Source organism: Manihot esculenta, chromosome 3 (assembly GCF_001659605.2).
Source record: "Manihot esculenta cultivar AM560-2 chromosome 3, M.esculenta_v8, whole genome shotgun sequence".
Taxonomy (NCBI): Eukaryota; Viridiplantae; Streptophyta; class Magnoliopsida; order Malpighiales; family Euphorbiaceae; genus Manihot; species Manihot esculenta.
Genome location: NC_035163.2, coordinates 1,097,135 through 1,116,169, shown reverse-complemented (window position 1 = coordinate 1,116,169; position 19,035 = coordinate 1,097,135). Strand labels below are relative to the sequence as shown.

Here is a 19,035-nt window from a genome sequence, read left to right as displayed (position 1 = left end):
CTCCTGGGTTCAGCGCCCAGCCCAGCTCTCGGCCCAGCCCAGAATTCAGAACGAGACTCGTCGTACAGCCTGGCAGATCCGCTCAAGTGTACGCACGGGGGAGAATCAGAGGCCGTTACGCATGGAGCAGGCGCCTGATATCCTCGTACGCCCATATCTGTATGGCAGAGACGCGTGGTCCAATCATGGGAGAGCCGTTATACGTCACCAGCCACCAGGAAGAAAAGGATAAAAGGGATACCCCTCTAGAGAGATAGGCCAAGTTTTTCTTCAATACACAAACCCTTATAAAACCCTATTCTATTGGATCTCAGATCATCAAGAAGTATTTTTTTTTCATCAAATTTAACCTTGCCTTTTTTCAGATTTTTTTTTCTCCTTTCTTCTTCCCTTTGGGACGCTTTACAATTTTTTGATTAGCATTACAACTAATGTTTTTGCCCATGTTTTACTTCTTGCTTATAAGTGCAGCGAGCCGCAAAAAGTTTATATATCATATTTATATTTGATTATATATGGCACTTTTCTTCTCAACTATGATGCCATGCGAGTGATACTCAAATTTATTGTCCTTAGCCACGTGGAATGTGCTCTATCATATCATATGAAGGGTGGGTGGTTCAATATGAACCAATTTGTTTGATATGAAAATTTTTACTTTTAAAATGATTTTTTAAATTAAAATAATAAATTCATTCATTCTGTTAAAAAAAATTTATTAGATTAATTTTTTGTAAAAATTTTTATTTCAAAAGAAAAGACTTTCCTTGCATCCTTTTAAACCTTCTTTAAGCTCCTTGTCTTTTTTCTTCAGAAACTTATCTTAACACCTCTTTTAATCTTGGAAGTTCTGATACTTTCACCTGCATTGCAAAATAAGTCCCATCTTAGAACATCGCTAAAATGGCAGGAGATAATCTTTCGACAAAATCACAGGCACACATAATGATTCTAGGGCTTGCTACTTTCATGCCTCCTTGGACTTAGAGCATGGAGGATTAATAATCCAAGTGTTTAGGAAGCTACGCGAAGACAAAGATGAGAGTCGCAGCCTTTCAACTGGTTAGGAGGAGGGAACGGATTAGGCCATGCAGCCCACCGGCATGGAAGGCAAGGTAAGGACGTAAGCTGCTGGCTGGTGATGAGTTGCGGTGGTAAGTTTCCACTGTGGAGGTGAATCTCAGGGAGGCTTAGATAACTGTTGATACAGTTGTTGCTGATTTAATTGATGTATTTAATAAATTATATCTAATTGTTAATATAATTAATTAAATTATGTATTAATTTATTATATTGATAAAATAAATATAAAATATTATAACTAGTTCAATTCTTATTTATAATATTTTAAATTTATGTATTATAATTTTAAATAATTTATTGATATAAAAAATATAATTTTCAAAATTATAATTAAGGAATAATAAAAGAATAATATAGTCTAAATAAAAAATTAAAAATCAAAACAACAACCAATTAATAGAAAATGGTTTTTTAACTTTACTTTTTTAAAAATTTATCTTAAACCAAAATAACTTTTATATCCTATAAATAAGCTTCAAATCACCACTTTTTATTAAAAAATATATTACAAATCTCACATTTTAGTAAAAATTATAATTAATAAATAATAAAAAGTTATATAATCTAAATAAAAAAATACAAATCAAAATAAGAAATAACTCTAAGTTTAGACTTAATCTAAAAAATAGTTCATCCGATGTCCTATCAATTATTAAACTAAAAAACTTTTTATATTGTATAAGTAAGTTTCAATTTTTTTTTAAAAAAAAATTCAAATCACCGTCTTTTAATAAAAAAAGTATACAAAGCCCGGTAAAAAAAAATCCTGAAATAGTTTACATAATAATTAATAAAAAAATATCAACATAGTGAAGAAATTTGTGTACACAAGGGGGAACTATAATGGAAACCTAACATTAAGTCTTCTAAGCCATATAGAATGCAAAACTATATGCAAAATATCAGATACACATCCTCTGGAACACTGCAGAATCTTCTTAATCTCTGGTATCTTTCCTACTGGAATATGAATTGAAAATTTGCTCCAATCAAGAACATCACTAAATGGTAGAACATATGAATCTGAAATTATCACTGGAACACATCCTACATATATTGATTTTGCCACTCTTGGACTTGCTAGATCCCATCCACTAGGGCATAAACAAAACTTGCTTTGGCTCATCAACTCATTGTAATTTAGGATTTTTCGTAAACCCTCGTAAACTTGAACTTCTTTGTCCTTGTCTTTCCACTGCTTGAATAGTATATCTCTTACAACCCTATGAGCACTTCCGAGAAAGAAGGCTAGTGATGTTCTGAGATCTAAAGAAAAATAGAGTTTACAAGAGTGTATGTCAGCTTAGTCTGGAGTCACGTACTCTCCTTTTTATTTCTTATTTATTTTATCCTCTAGTTACGTATAACTGCCACCCTGTAGTGCCACTTGTCCATATCATGCAGACCCGTATGTACGGATGTACCTACTTACCCATTCTCGTCAAGTGGCTATTTAATTCCCCTCTTGCGCGCATGCTGATAGGATTGTGGCATAGCCGAGCCTGCTCTCCTACTTTTCGTCACATCACACGAGCTAAGCTCACTTCCTAGAGGTCCAAACCTTGAGTCAATCCGGTCTACCTTAGTCACAGGCTGGATGACGCGCTGATGGATCAGCCTGCTTGGGGGGTTCTACTGGGCTTTGGGTCTGTTTCATCCTCTAGGATGCGGCCTCAGCCCTGGTATTAGAGGTCCGACGGTCATCAAGTGTCCCTTTACTTCCTTAGTAGTTATTTCATGATTAGTGAGGGGGTAAATCCTTAGGTCTTCATTTATGACCGCACGGCCCTAAGGAGGCTTCTATAAAATACGTCTCTTCTCTACCTTTACTCTTTTCAAATTTAAACTTTCCATTTCTCTCCAGATTCTTCTTCTTGCTCTGCTTTCTCCACTTCGCCTTTCCTCTCTTCTGCAAAATTTCTCTGAGGTACATCTCTTATCCCTTAATGGCTGTCGTTAGAATCTTCGATGTCGTGAATCTGAGGTCTACCGTCACCTCTGCTACTCTCACCAATTTCTTTTCCCCCAATTACCTTAATACCTCCATCTACAGCATTAGAGCTCCCTATCGCAATGAGAGGATCTTTCTTCTCGTTCATCCGCCATTGAGTTTGATGGACCTCCAGCGAGATTGCAGCTTGATCTTCTATGTCAAGCAGCGTGATTTCGGTTTGACCTCTCCTTTTTCTCTCTTCTTTATTGAGGTTTTTCGTCACTTCGGAGTTACTCCTCGTATGCTTTCACCAAATTCCATCATTTTCATTTGTTCCTTTGAATCGATTAGCTTGTGCTGGGGTTTTACCCCTTCTACTGCCTTATTTTCTACCTTTTTCCATTTAGTTCGGGCTAATCAAGGATTCTATTACTTTACTCCCCGAGGAGGGTTGTCATCTTCTCGGGGTATAAAGATTTAATTAAAGGATGGGTTGAAAAGCCTTCGTAGTGGTAGAGCTGAAGAAAGGCTCTGGGATAACTTGGGATGTCGATTTCTTCTGGAGGGAAGTTCCCCTGGGTTGTAATGACCTTCCTCGGCTGCCTCTGGTGGATCAAATCTGCCTTCTCCGACTGACCTCTGTCTCGAGGAAGTATGATGTCGAGAAGTGCATGTTTGTGTCCAGTCTTCGGAACTGCCAGGAAGCTAGTATTCGTTTATTGATGCCTTGCCTTTTTTCTTTTGTCTTTTGCCTTTTCCTTGTATTTGTTTTTAACTTTAGTTGTTTTTATTTTTTTAGCTTCTTCTGTGCCGATGGAAAAGATCAAGCCTCCCAGGAATTTCACTATGTCCAGGGAGAACATGAAGGCCACCCTGGAGGCCTTCAGAGCTAGTCGATCGATGGCGGACGTGACCCGGGAGGTGTTTCATGCCATTTCTCCAACCGTGGCAGGCCGGACTGCTGCCCCTGCTTCCTCCCGGGTGCTGGTGCCCGTGACCAGTCCAAGGCTTCCACTCAAGGCAAAGCTTCGGGCTCTTCCAAATCTCCGGTGGCTTCGAGGCTCAAGTCGACCTCCACTCCGGCTTCTCGGAAGCCTATTACCATTAAAGAGTCCACGGAGAATGGCTCCAAAGGGAGGGTCGAGGTTGCTCCTTCTGCAACTCGATCTCAGTAGGCTGCTAGTGCCATTGTAATCGGTGGTACCATTGGCAAGCGGGCCCAAGCTTCCGAGGTCCCCCCTGAAGGCTAGGCCGTCAAGAGGGCATGTGTGGCAGGGCCTCCAGAAGCTGTTCTTCCCCCTCCTGTCGATAAGGGGAAGCAGTCTATAGAGCAATTGTCTTTAGCCCTCGACAACGAGCTCCTTAATGCTGCTAAGGTGACTCCTAGGTTCGCGGCGGCCACTGTAGCCGAGATGCTGTGCGAGAAGATGTTTGGAGGGGTCCCTGATGTCTCTGACTCGTGTCCTTGCTCTCGCCAGCCATCTGGCCTGCTCCACCAAGTAATAGGCAGCCTTCCGCTTGCGGTCCCGGATGGACCTGGGGGACAGTTTAAGAGAGATGCTCCTCATGGTGAGTTGTCTTATTTAGGCATATTTTATTTTCCTTGTCTTCTCACTCTTTGTTTGTGCCTCTTTTCTGTCAAGCGCTGGGCATATATATGGAGATCAATGCTCGGAATCAATCCCTCCAAAGCTCGATGGACCAACTTGTTGATGAAGTCCGCCGTAAGGAGAACATCGTGACCACTGGTGAGGCTCGTGGACATATAATTGACCTCAAAAATCAAATTGAGGACCTCACCAAGCGCCTAGGGGAGATGCGGGAGGAGGTCGGCAGGGCTTCCAAGCGGGCCTCTATGGCAGAGTCTCGACGAGACGAGGCTTTGGCGCAATTGTCTTCTTTAGAGGAGTCCTGTCGTCAGCGGGATGAGGCCCGAGCTTAGCGTGATGAGGCCCGGGCTTAGCTTGATGAGGCCCGGGCTCAACGTGATGAGGCTCGGGCTCAATACGACGAGGCAAGAGCTCAGCGCCACGAGGCTTTGGCCCGTGTCATTGTCCTTCAGCAGGAGCTCAATAAGCATGCCGAGATTCTAAAAGGCATGGCCTTGGCAGCGGAGGAGTCTCACCTTCAACAACAACAACTCCACTAAGAGGTCAGTGCTTTGGAGGAAAGGTGTTCCACCCTGCTGAAGGATGCCAGATCTGCGGAAGATAGGGTCCAGCTGGCTTGTGAGGAGCACCTCCAGGAGTACAAAGACTCTGCTGAATTGAAGGCCAAGATTCAACAAGCTTGCGAAGCACACCTTGAAGTAGATTCTCTTCAACAATCAAGTTTAACTGCCTGTGTATATGTTCTTAGTTCGATTACAATTGAAGTAGACATGATGGAGTGCTTATGGGAGGAAGAGATATGATCATATGTGAGAACTTATGAAAGGGGATAAAGAACACTAGATTGTGAGTGAAAAGGAACAAAACTAAGTCAACTTGCAATATTTGGAATGATTGTCTGACTTGATCTTCTGGACTGGTCATCTAAATGGTAGTTTGATTTCTGGAATGGTCATCCAACCTTCTCAATTATTCTAGAGTAAATATTTTTATTTATCATGTAATAGAATGCTTGTAGTTTAGACTCTTAATAGCAAGTGCCTAAAGAGCTACAAAATTCAAAAAGGTTTTTGAACCAATGATGCAACTATTTTGACATCTAAAAAATGAATATTTACACTCATGCAGCACTGTACTTTTGGACGAATTTGTTTTTGGTCACCATCAACAATCATAAAATCTTTCATGGTGATCGTTCCTTCAATGGTGATAGCCTTTCATAGTGATATATGCTCTTTCAATAATGGAAAAAACAAGGAAGGAAAGAAGATGATAATAAGAAGAAGAATGGAAAGAAGAAAAATGGAAGAAGAATCAATAGAGAAGATATCATTGTTTGCAAGAAAGGTTTGAGGTTTAGCTAGGAGATAGTATTTCAAGGATGTCAATGGTACTATTAGTTTGGCTCTAGTCTCTTAAAGACTACAAGAGAAAGAGACTGCTTGGAGCTCTGTCTCTCCTCCAATCTCGCGATGTTTCTCTATGTCTAGGCCTGTAAACCACCAACTACTTGACTCCTAGCTCATGATTCAACCTGAATTTGTATTTATCTCTCTTGTAGACATCTTCTATAAGCCGTCTATTTTGAATTCTATATCAAAATAAAAAAATATCAAACTTTATTCCATTAAAATACTTTTAAAATAATTTTTAACAGTTAGATTTAAAATAATTTTTCAAGGGATTGATTTGATTTAAATCATTAAAAATATTTATTTTTAATTATATAGTTAATATACGATAAATATATAGAAAAATATTTATTCAACAAAAATTATTTTAAAATTACAACTATAATTTGAAAAGGTATACTTCAAAACAGAGCATCGTTTATCCAACCGTCACATTGGAGAGAATCATGAACGACATTTTCTTTATAAACTTACATATTATATAGTTTAATTAAGTAAATATAAATTACTTTAAAGCCCTCGATAATTTATTTAATATTTCGTATTATTCTATGGAAAATTCCAAATTTAATGTTTTGTGGGGTCAACGTAATTAAACCACTCCACGTGTACCTCCTCTGAACAAGGCTAGATTTTATACGGCCACGTAAGAGGCATAACAATTAACGTTCAAACGCCGCCAAGTCTGTCACCGACTAACCAACGGTACCTATACGGGACATGATGACAGGTATTACAGTTGGCTAAAAATGCTTATTTACAATCCCCACCTCACATTCTTACCCCTATTGTTTCAAAATTCCCATTTAAAACCCACATATTCTGGTTTCTCTTAATCTAGGTCATTTCTAGTTATAATTAGGAGAGTTTCTTAAATACTTTTTTTTTTTTTTTGCAAAGTAAATTTCATTTTATCAGTAATTATCAGTATATAAGTTAAATTTTTATTTTAAGAATAAAAAAAGAAAGAGTTACGCTCAAAACTTCTAAATTTGACAATATAAAATTACTTAAATAAATTAATGGAATTTAATTTATTAGTAAAATATATGAGATATATTTTACAAAATCAAGAGAGATAAACATGAGAAAAATTAATTTTTTTCAGATTTGAAAACTTTTGCTAATCACACCCACAAACTTCATAATCCCTTTATACTCACACGTAAATGCTCACCCTTCTTAACTAACTTCCTGATCCAATTATTTCAAAAAAAAAAAAAAAAATCCTGATCCAATTCATCCCTCTTATCTCTCTGAAACGTTCTCACATTGTTAAGCCATATTCCAATGGAAACTTGAATTTCCTGTTGCAGAGAAGAGCAGCAGAGGGAAGGAAGTACAGGAAGAAAGACAAAGACGTAGATTTTTTTTTTTTATGATTATTTTTTTCTTCATAGTATCAGAAAATGTCTTTCTTTAGTGGGATGATCATTGGAATGTCAATCGGAATTGGGATGATCGTAGCATACGCTCGTTATCAGAATCTCCGTTCCTCGCGTCGCTCTAAATTGGTAACACTTTGGATTTGTTCAGATGCTCTGTTTCTGTATTGGGTTTGTTCATTTTCAAGATTCATCTTCTTATTTTAGGATTTTGGATTATATTAGGCCTATACAGTGGCTGCATTTGCGAGGATGACAGTGGAAGATTCAAGGAAACTTCTGCCTGCAGAGTTCTATCCTTCATGGGTCGTTTTTTCACAGAGCCAAAAGTTGAGTTAAAATTAATGCTTCTCTCTTCATCCAAGAACCAAGTTCAGGATCTAACATTTTGTCGAACATTTTGCAGGTAACTTGGCTTAATCTCCAACTTGAAAAGATTTGGCCATATGTTGACGAGGTATATTTTATTTTGCTTCTTTCCTTTTCTTCTCCTTTTCCATGATGATGCAATAATTCTTGGGTTTTATGAAATGAGATAGGCAGCATCAGAGGTGATAAGAAGTAGTGTTGAGCCAATTCTTGAACAATATAGACCTGCTATATTATCATCTCTCAAGTTTTCCAAATTGACCCTTGGCACTGTGGCTCCACAATTTACAGGTTAGTCTTTGATTAAGGACTGCAAATTTTGCTGACAAATACATAATTTAATCACTTAATTAACTTTGTGATTCACAGAAAGCATGAAATTTAATATTGTTGTCTGTGTGAGAAAGAGAGCATCAAATATTGTACTTGATTAATGACAGAAACAAGTTGTTAATGTTCTCTAGGAATTTCCATTCTTGAGGAAGGTGGAGAACCTGGGAGTGTCACCATGGAAATGGAGATGCAGTGGGATGGCAATCCAAATATTGTACTTGATATCAATACTAGAGTTGGTGTGGCACTTCCCATACAGGTAAAATTATTATCTTTGAATACCACTTAGCCTAGACTATCTTCAAATATTATCTTTAAGTGGGTAATTCGGTTGAACCTTTATTCCTCTTTTCTTTTTTTCATTTTTGTGAAAAATAAAATTTCCCAGTTTTGATTACTTGTTCTATCTACTCTCATGGCAATGACAAAAGCTTTCCATGTAATTCCAGATGTATAAGATCTTCCTTATCATTTTCTCCCCTGTTTTATCTTCATCTAGGTAAAAAATATTGCATTCACTGGGGTTTTTAGGTTAATCTTCAAACCGTTGGTTGAAGAATTTCCTGGTTTTGGAGCTATTTCTTATTCCTTGAGACAAAAGGTGAGTTGTTATCTTCTTGTTCTTACCTTTCCTAAATCTTGTGAAGGTAACATCAGTTATATACATGGGCTCTCTTTTCATTTGCATACACACTGAAATCTACTAAATTCAGATGTTATGTATTTTATTCTGCTTCTTCCAACAGAAAAAGCTGGATTTTACTCTTAAAGTTATTGGGGGTGAGTTATCGGCAATCCCTGGGATTTCTGATGCAATTGAGGTGCGAGAACAAACCTTTGTTTCCTGGTTTTTCTCTTTACTGTGCCTATATGCATCTCTTATGAAAATTCACTTTTCTCCATTTCAGATCAACAGATAATCAAAGCGTATTTCTGCATAAGTTATTGTCAAGATACTTTACTAAAATCTCGTTTTCACCGATTTCAGTGGCACTGGAATAGTCTAAAGGGCTATGAAATCGGAGCAAAAAACATAAATTTCAAGTTTATATTTCTTTCCCTAATAAGAACACAACAAGCACCAACGATTTCTAGGTCTAATGATACTCTCTTGTTATTTTGTCCAGGAAACAATACGGGATGCCATTGAAGATTCTATAATGTGGCCAGTCCGGAAAATTGTAGCAATAGTACCTGGGGATTACAGGTATTTATTGTATAGCCTAAATTCATTTCCCAACATTACTTGGTGATTTGTACTGAGAAGCAAAAGTTTTATATTTTTCTGATGCTATCTGGGATTATAAATCATCACTAGTGATCTGGAGGTGAAGCCTGTTGGAACATTAGAGGTGAAGCTAGTTCAAGCCAAGGAGTTAACCAATAAAGATGTTATTGGGAAATCCGATCCTTTTGCTGTCTTGTTTGTACGTCCACTACGTGATAGAATGAAAACCAGCAAAACAATTGTAAGACAACTTACTCTTATGCTGTGCATGGTTTTGCCTTCTTCTGTTGGATCAGTAATAACCAATTGAAAGTTTTGCTGGGTATAGTGACTCTCTATAGCCATAGTACTGTAATGACTTGCTTTTTCATTATGCATAATCACTTTCCATACTTTCCATAATAGCTACGGCTATATACATTGTAGTGAGATACTGCACCGATTATTTTTATAACTAAACTCTTCAGGATAACCAACTGAATCCCGTCTGGAATGAACACTTTGAGTTCCCAGTTGAAGATCCCTTAACTCAACACTTGACAATAAGGATTTTTGACGATGAAGGAGTTCAGGCTGCTGAGCTCATTGGTTGTGCTCAAGTGGCACTAAGGCAACTTGAACCTGGAAAAGTGAAGGATGTGTGGTTGAAACTAGTCAAGGATTTGGAGATTCAGAGAGACACTAAAAATAGGGGACGGGTGAGAAGTTAAATTTGATCTTCTTCATTGCGTTTTAGCATTTATCAAGTTCAAAAGCCTTATCATCATGAAATTGCAAATCAAGTTTTTTCTTTCTTCTTGGCTTTAGGTGCACTTGGAGCTCCTGTACTGTCCATACGGCACCAAGAGCAGATCTAAAAGTGCTTTTAGTCCTGATATTGAGTTAGACAAGGGTATTAAGGCTGGAACTAATGAAGCAAATGATAATGCTCCTACAATATCAACTTCTCAGAAAGCTGTTAGCACACGAGGAGTGCTAACAGTTATCGTGGTAGCTGCAGAAAACTTGCCGGTAGTGGACTTGATGGGAAAGGCTGATCCTTTTGTTGTCCTTAAGATGAAAAAATCTGATAAGAAAGTCAAGACTAAGGTAAGATTTAAATGATATCATTTTATATTAGTGACCAAACCTTCAATGGTAGCATTCTGTTTTATCAGGTTATATATGAGAACCTCAATCCTGTTTGGAATCAAACATTTGACTTTTTAATAGAGGATGCATTGCATGACATGCTAATTGCGGAAGTCTGGGACCATGACACTTTTGGAAAGGTGATTTTCAAAAGATTATTGCCCTTAATACTTCAAATTGCTTTAGGAAACTTCAGTTGTATTGATATCAATGGCGTTTGCAAATGTTTCAGGAAAAAATTGGAAGTTGCCTCATGACACTCACCAGAGTTGTGTCAGAAGGCCAAGTTCAAGAGAGTTTTCCACTAGATGGTGCTAAATCAGGAAAGCTAGTTTTGCATCTCAAGTGGAAACCACAGATATAATTAGATAAAGGAAACATTGTTCTTCTCTCTGCACACAAGAAGGCCAAACAATGAGATTTCGATGTTTGTGTAGCTGTAAAATTTGAAGAAATAAGAAAAAAGAATCTCAAGTGATCCTTATCTTCTGTATAAAATCATAGTTTTACTTTATAAGTGAAAGTATTAAAAAGAGAGCAGCATAGAAAACAAGTTTTTGAAGTGCATGTCGAATCTTGAATACCATCTTGACAGCAGTCTCTTGAGATGCCTTTGTACAGTGACATGCTTTCTAATATTTTTTTTTTCTCTTCATTAGGAATTTGGAATATGAAGTGGTTCAGGTGTTAGAAAAGTGGCTGCAGAAACTGAAAAAGTGAAAGAATATGACAGCAATGAATTGTATCTTATTATCAGCAACATGAAAGCTCCCTAGAAAGTTTAAAGAAACAGATTAATTAGTGATTATAATAAATTTTTTTAAGGTATATAATAATAATTATCGTTATTATTATTAAGAAGGCATTGCTTAAAATAGAAATATGATGTATTATTACTATCAAGTACAATAGCGTGCAAATTATAAAACCAACAATATAATACTGACAAGTTATGCAAGGTTTCAACGTTCTTTTCTATGCTATGCGAAGAGGCTGTAGATTGGAAAACCATGATAGGTGTTTCCTGCAGCTCGCAGATAGCTAAAATGTTTTCTGCAAATGAACTGTACAAGTCGGCTGCACCTTCCAATCTCTCTTAAATGAATTGGTGAATATCAAGATTGCAAAATATTCAGTATTCCCAGTATGTGCAAAGCATCAATCAGCTTTCGGTTCAATTATTTTCAGGAACCAGCATGTCCACCAGCCTTAAGATGTCTCCTTCTGTGCGGATTGCTTCCCCTACATGACAATCCACTTTAGTTCTGAGAATCATATACCTTTGCTTGGAATCAATTTTTTTTGTTTGGAATTAAATTCATTTCTTTTTAACTTACAAATTTTCATTTCCAAAGGAAAAGAAATCATGTATGATTTTACAAGAATTCATTTGAATTTTTTTCTGAAAAATGAATCACGCCAAATGGAGGGTTAATGAACTGATAATTGAATTATGCAAGGAAGGGAAACAGAAAAACCAAAGCCAAAAATCTAGGAAAATCCAAGAAAATGAGGTACAGGTGAGAGGTGCAAGGTTAAATTCTTATGCTTTCACAACTCCAAGTGGTAGATTAAGGAAAGTAGTTCCCACATACTCTGAGAGAAGGAGCATGTGCTCCAGGAGCAGTGAATAATCGCTTGTAAACAACATGCAGAATTTTCCGCTGATATTTTGTTAATGTAGTCAATTTATACAAAGACAATCCTTGTCTAGCAGTTCTGTAGCATTTCTTAACAGAACATTTAAAGATCCTGATACCCTACTGACAGGCACAATCAATTGCTAAGGAGATGAGCACTGAGAATATGAAGGAGTGGGGCAAAAAGATCATACTTACCAGTATTGGTTGTTGAATATTACTGAATCAGTTGGTACATTTTTGCCATCATCATTTCGGTTCCAGTGGTAGAATGCATGCGTTCTATTCTTGATCTCCAAGGTAGAATGACCATAACTGGCCTCACGGAAGGCAGAATACTCTGGTTGTGGATCCCAAAACCTAATAACCAAAGGTAAACATGGCAGATAAAGTGCTTTAGCAAACATCACATAGAGTACTGGGATCCCATTTCACAGAAGAAGGTAAATGAATATTAAAATTTTGAATATTAAGGATTTGTCTGACCTTCCAGCAAGACCTTCCTGATTTCCACCATCTCCAACAGTTATATACACTGGTGCTGATTTGTCAGGTACAGGATATTGGTCACCGCTTGACACATTATAGTATATGTTTGAGATGCGATACTGCAAATTAGCATCACTCTTTTATGAGATAAAGCAAAGGCTTGCCAATAAATTTCAGAACAGCAGGATGAGAATAAGGCTTTCTTTAACTCATAAGTCAAATCAAGAGAGAGACAGAAAGAAATGCAAGAAACTAAGCAATGTTTTGCAATCTCCAGATATGTGCTTAAAGAATGGTCTCGTCCTATAACATGTAATGAAATGTTATCATCAATGAAAGTGCTCCATTGATGAAACAGACGACGTGGGATTTTGAGATATACATACTGATCTTTCATAGGCATGGACATGGCCAGCAAAAATGAGGTCAACTTTGAAGCGGACAAACCAGCTCTCAAACACAGTACGCATACTTTCACCTTCCATGTAGTGGGCTAAATTACTATTGTAGATTGGTGCGTGCATGAGAACAATAAGCCAAGGTGTCTTGTCCCTGTCTACCCTTGTCAACTCTTCTCTAAGCCATCTCCACTGGGGAGTATATTTTGCTGGTTTAAAAATTTTTAGCAAATTTTTGAAATCCACAAAGAAAGATGATTTATAATAACAAATAATCAAAAGGTGAACCAAACTAAGAATTCTGCAAATTTTGTGCAGATAAATATCATTAATATCCAGTAGCAGAGAAGATACTTGCAACCAAAACAGGATTTCAATTACCATAAGAAGAATAGCTGGAGAGGACAATGATGTGAGCAGATGCTCGCCGTACAGCATACCAAAGAGGATTGGTGCTTCTTGAGGCAGTATGAGGAGTAGGAAATCTATGAAGATATGATTTAAATGGAAGGACCTCCCCCTGGAAAAAGGACAAGTGCATGAGGTAACAGATGATGACACACAATGATTTGCATTACATAAAATATTTGATTGAACTATAAGAGGAAAAAAGTATAGATCAACTGGAAGAGCAGAGGATAACAGAAAAGAAATCTGAAGTACCATCTCTGGCATGTACTCTATCTCATGATTCCCAGCAGACCAAATCCATGGTTGATATGCAGCACTAGGCTCAACAAATCGGCCCCATGAATCCCACCTAATACCAACATCATTATGTTGATATCTATCAGCATATGAGAGATCCCCAACAAATAAGACAGTCTGTCCTCCACTCTGCATGTAATGCTCCAGAGTGGAAAGAGAATTATATGTTTGACCCAAATCACCTAAAATATTCAGAAACCAACTGAGAATAAGAACATTATGAAGATAACCATGGTTTTCAACTAACAAAACAGGCTCTTTCAACACATTATTCAGTTTCAAGAAAAGATCTGAAGGAACATCATCCCTCAAAGAAGAAGGACAACTCATATTAAGCGAAAAACAGATTTAAATGACACTCTTCAAAAGATGATATTAAGGAAAAATAAAAGAAAAAAAATATCTCACCAATAATACCAAAAGTGTAGGGAGCATCCGGATCTATCTTCGGAGGTGTTTGAAACCAAAATTCACGAGAAGAATCACCCTCTCCAATCTTGTAATAATACTTTGTGTCATACTAAAAGACAAGGATTTAACAGTTTAAGATTCCAATACTATGACAATTAAAAGCAAAAAAATAATAACAATTAACATCTACCTCAAGGCCATCAACAAGACAGTGATGAATATAGCCAGACTTATAGCCGGAAAAGGTGTAGTTGGTTACAATGCCCTGAGCACTGAACTCATATTTGTTGTCCAGTAAACCATATTTCACATTACTACAACACGGTTCATCAGCTGTAACCCAAGAGATAATCACAGCCTTACCATCATAGTCCCCTTGAGTGATATGCACCTAAATCACCAACAAAACAAATTAGATAAAAAGCAAAAGCAGAGATTTCCAAGCCAAAATAGTTAACTATCAAAAGGGGGAAAAAGAAAACCTGCTGAGGGGCATTATGGCCTTTGGGAATTTCAAATACTTGATTGTCAAGAGGAATATCAGTAGATGGCCATTCGGTACGGATATAAGTACTGGTGATTCCCGCACTCCCATTTTCCAGGGAATTCAATACCAAAACTACTACAAGTAGGAATTGAAACAATGGCATTGCTCTTCAAAGGATACAAGGATTGATTTTATCGCTGAAAACAAACACTAATTTGTACAAATCTTTAAAATTTTACTTGGGCATTTCATAATCAACTTTCAATTTGAGGTAGAATCAAAGCAATCTACGGAGAGAAAGTTTACCTGAATCAAATTTCGAGTCTGGAGAGAGGAGGGCAAGGCTTGAAATGACACTGTGCGGATCCTTGACCGTTAAAGACTGCGACTTTTCGTAACGAGTGAGATTGCAGCGAATGGTTAGTTGAGTAGTTCCTTTCGGTAACTACTAACTAGCCCGCGGAAACGGAACGGAAACGGTAACGTTAACGGAGCCGGATGTTTCATTTCTCAAATAACGCCCTAATTGTTAACGGCGCCGTTTCTTATAATCCAAATAATTTTTGCCGCGTGGTAAAGCTGTTCGATTTTGGAAAACTTGTGAGTTTATTGCGCGAAACCGACGGCGTATTGACCACAACAACCATGTTAGAACATGGACGTTTCGCCTAGGACTTCAAGCGAAATTTAGCCGGCTCCTAATCGCACGTCATATTAAATAAATCCATAAATTAAAAATATATTTTTTAAAAAATATTTACTATTTAATTTTATTACCATTATTAACAAACTAAACAATATACTAAAATATTTTTATATAATCAAAACATTAATAACTAAGTTCTTTCATTTTTTTTATTAAAAATAAATAAAATATGAGTGATAATTTTTAAATTTTAATTTTACCCTCAATAATCTCATTCATTTTCCTTCTTCTTCAAAATTAAAATTATTTTATTTTTACAAAAAAAAAAAAGCTATTTCATTAGAAGAATTAAGTATTAATATGTTGCAATTTTGAATTTATAAATGTCTCCGTCCGATTTTTTACATACTCACGTGTGAGTGAATGAATGTCAATAAAAAGTATGTGAAAAAGACCTTCATCTTGTTGTATATTAAAGATCTTTCCTTTATTTTTCTTTTCCGCTTCTTCTTGCATAAACAAGCAATAGAACTAATCAACTGAAAGCAAATATTATAAGTTTCTTCATAATTTGCACTAAATACTTAGTTTGTTGATTTATTTAAAAAAAATTCAAACAAATTTTTATAAAATCCTAAAAATTTTATAAATTAAATTAATTAAATTAATTAAATTTTAATTTTATGAAATTCTTAACTCTAAATAGATTTAGTTAATATATTTTTAAAATATTAATATAATTTTTAAAAATAAATCATCTTCCATGAATCTCGATTAAAAGTAAATTTTATCGAATATAGATAGGGGTGAATATTTATCGGTTCGATTCAAAATCGAACAAAACTGAATAAACTAAAAATTAAAATTTTAGTATTTATGAAAATCGAATCGAATTGATTTTAGTCAAAAATTAAATCGAATTGAACCGATCTAATTCAATTCGATTCGATTCAGTTTGATTGATTTTGATTTTTAATAAATATTTTATTTTTATAATTTAATTTCTCTATTAAAAAAATATTATTATTATTAATCGATTCGATTTGATTTTTTTAATTTTTTTTAATAGAAATAAAATCAAACTGAAACAATTCAAATTTATAAAATAAAAAATTTAATTTATAAAACACGTGTTGAAATTGATTCTTTTGTCTCTTTATTATTTGGGAAGGAAGAATATTCTAGTATTAATTAATTAATTCATTCCTATATTTTATTGGTCAACATTCCCTTTAAACCAATGAAAAGCTAGAATAAAAATACTTAAATAAATGCCAACTTCTTCAATTTTGTGGAAGTTTAACTTCTTCTTTTTTATTTTTTAGTTTTCCAGATTTGGTAATTTATCCTTTCATCTTCCCACATGGTTGGCTTATTGTTTAATTAGAGCAACAGTATTCTGCAAGTTGTCAATGCTGCAATTGACAATGAATTGGCAAGTAAAGGAAAATAATACTAATTTTATATCATTTTAGTTCCTTATAAAATTTTATTCCAGCTTAGAGCAGTCCATTTTCTAAATCCAGCTCCCATTTTCTGTCATAATCTCAAGTTTCCTTATATAAATTGAGTGAGGTTTGTGCTTTTTTTTATAAATAAAATATTATTATTAAAATAAAAAAATTAACAAATTAAATATAAATTAACTCGTACGTATAAATTTAATCTGATGATAAATACATCTAAATACGTATAAGAGATTTCAAATTTTACTGACTCAATTTCTAATTTTCATTTAAAAAAAAATATAAACTACGTATTAAACCCTAAAATTAAAAATATATTTATGAGTTTTTATGAAATTTATTCATATTTCAAAATTATTCAATTAAAGTATTTATTTATTTTATAAAATTAAATCGTTTAATTTTTGTTAAAAAAAATTATTAGTTAATTTATTTTAATATTGATTAGGACTAAATAATATTAATATTTAAAATTATAATGATTAAATATACATATAATTAAGTTTTTATAAATTAAATAATATAAATAATTTAAGGTAATTAATGATTTTTTTAATAAAATGATTAAAAAATTAAATTTTACAAAATATTCTAAAGATAAATTAACTAATTTTATAAAAACTCAAAGAATTTATAATAATTTACCCTTATAAGCTAAAGAATTTAGAGGTTCCTCCAGACACAAGTTTCATACGTGATATTTCCTCTACTTTATAAAAATAAACTTTTTTTATACATTACAATTTATTTATTACTTTTTCAATATAGTAATTTATTTATAATATATTTTTATTTAATCTATATTAAAAAATTAATTTTAATGATAATTTAATAATGATTAAATGTGAATTAAAAAATATAAAATTTATTACTGCAAATACTATACTGTGATAATTTAGACTATATGTCAGTTATATTTATGTACTAAATTATTTTTTTAAAGATAATATTAAAAGTAATACTAAATAGTAAGTACATTAAACATATTTAATAAAAATTAGTTGATAATAATTTTAGTTAAAATAAAATCAAAATAAATTATTATTTTATAAAATTATTAATAAAATTTAAAAGGAAATTTGAATACTAATAATAATAGTAAAATAATTCAATAATTTTATAAAATTTTAATTATAAAAAAACAGTAAAGTGCATTTAGTTATACATTAAAAAATAAAATTTAATTAAAAAATAAAAATATAATTTAAAAGTACAATAAAAATAAAATATATAATTTTTATAATTAATTCTAAATTTTGCTCACGATTATATGACGTTTGATAATTTGATTAATTTTTTAACTGTATAAAATATAATTAAAACAACTTTAAAATATCAAATTTTAATTAAAAAAAATATTGAAAATAATTGTAATAAAATAAAAAATACAAATTTTTTTTACCATTAACTCTTAATTTAATATCATTATTATTAAATTATAATTTGATTTTATTTAAATAAAACCAAGCAACTTTACACATGAAAAGGAAAATTTTAATGGACGGTACAAATTCTAAAAAACTATTACATCCTTAGTCTTAATTAATCTATCACATCATGTGAATTATTATTTTAAAATATATTAGATAAAAAATTTAAATATTAATTTATATTTATATCTAAATTTTTAATTTTATATAATAAAATAAAATATTTTTAATGTATCAATATTATAATCAAAATGATTAAATTAAATATAAACGGGAAATTATAATATAATTTTAAAGTTTTATTTAACTAATAAAATAATTCTTAATTATATATTTTTTATTTCAACAATCACTTTTTTTTAATTCCTTATTTACTTATATTTTCAATTTGATATACATGTAAATTAATAAAAAATTAAAATATATAAAAAATTATAGACTAAAATAAATAATATTTCATTTTATTATATATCATTGATATATTTTATTTAATATTATTGATATGAATTATAATTTTTTATATATTAAAAATAAGAACATAATTTATAATGTTAGTATAAACCTTTAATTATAAAATAAATATTTATTTAATATAATATATTTAATACTAAAAAAATAAATTTACGTTTAATATAAAGTTTAAGCTAAAGGATTTTATATTTTATTAATGTAAGACTTCAGGGACTATATTGTAATTCATTGTTAACTTTCTATATTCAATTTAATTTTCTTCATAATCATAATAAATTAAAAAATTTCATTTTATTATTTAAAATTTAAAATTTTGAATATAAATATAAATTATCATAAATATTTAAATGTTTTTATTTAATAAATTTAAAAATAATAGTCAATATTGCTTGGATCGAAACTAAT

The 19,035-nt window shown here is 33.2% G+C and overlaps 3 protein-coding genes across 6 annotated transcripts; 1 reads left to right on the top strand and 2 right to left on the bottom strand.

The window, feature by feature from the left end:
* Positions 1–1,921: 1,921 nt before the first annotated feature.
* LOC110610928 (probable glycosyltransferase At5g11130) lies at positions 1,922–2,519 on the bottom strand. The gene is made up of 2 exons (XM_021751009.1): positions 2,516–2,519; positions 1,922–2,349 (listed from the first exon to the last, which is right to left on the bottom strand). Exons 1-2 carry the CDS (start codon positions 2,517–2,519, stop codon positions 1,922–1,924), a joined length of 432 nt encoding a protein of 143 aa, XP_021606701.1.
* A 4,643-nt stretch (positions 2,520–7,162) lies between these two features.
* LOC110610296 (synaptotagmin-4) lies at positions 7,163–11,073 on the top strand. 2 transcript variants are annotated; one of them, XM_043955512.1, is made up of 13 exons: positions 7,163–7,552; positions 7,649–7,753; positions 7,830–7,880; positions 7,963–8,083; positions 8,257–8,384; positions 8,625–8,726; positions 8,872–8,946; positions 9,253–9,332; positions 9,444–9,594; positions 9,821–10,051; positions 10,161–10,442; positions 10,511–10,624; positions 10,717–11,073. In XM_043955512.1, the coding sequence occupies exons 1-13, from the start codon at positions 7,448–7,450 to the stop codon at positions 10,846–10,848; spliced, it is 1,677 nt and encodes a 558-aa protein (XP_043811447.1). In that variant the 5' UTR covers positions 7,163–7,447; the 3' UTR covers positions 10,849–11,073. The 2 variants fall into 2 exon arrangements, with proteins under 2 accessions (XP_043811447.1, XP_043811448.1); XM_043955513.1 differs by lacking the exon at positions 8,625–8,726.
* A 276-nt stretch (positions 11,074–11,349) lies between these two features.
* LOC110610294 (bifunctional purple acid phosphatase 26) lies at positions 11,350–15,076 on the bottom strand. 3 transcript variants are annotated; one of them, XM_021750155.2, is made up of 10 exons: positions 14,924–15,076; positions 14,613–14,814; positions 14,321–14,521; positions 14,128–14,239; positions 13,675–13,901; positions 13,393–13,531; positions 13,000–13,220; positions 12,611–12,732; positions 12,323–12,484; positions 11,350–11,726 (listed from the first exon to the last, which is right to left on the bottom strand). In XM_021750155.2, exons 2-10 carry the CDS (start codon positions 14,778–14,780, stop codon positions 11,669–11,671), a joined length of 1,410 nt encoding a protein of 469 aa, XP_021605847.1. In that variant the 5' UTR covers positions 14,781–14,814; positions 14,924–15,076; the 3' UTR covers positions 11,350–11,668. The 3 variants fall into 3 exon arrangements, 2 of the variants coding, with proteins under 2 accessions (XP_021605847.1, XP_021605846.1); XM_021750154.2 differs by having other exon boundaries at positions 14,613–14,827; positions 14,924–15,069; XR_006350308.1 differs by lacking the exon at positions 13,000–13,220 and having other exon boundaries at positions 14,613–14,827; positions 14,924–15,069.
* Positions 15,077–19,035: the final 3,959 nt, after the last annotated feature.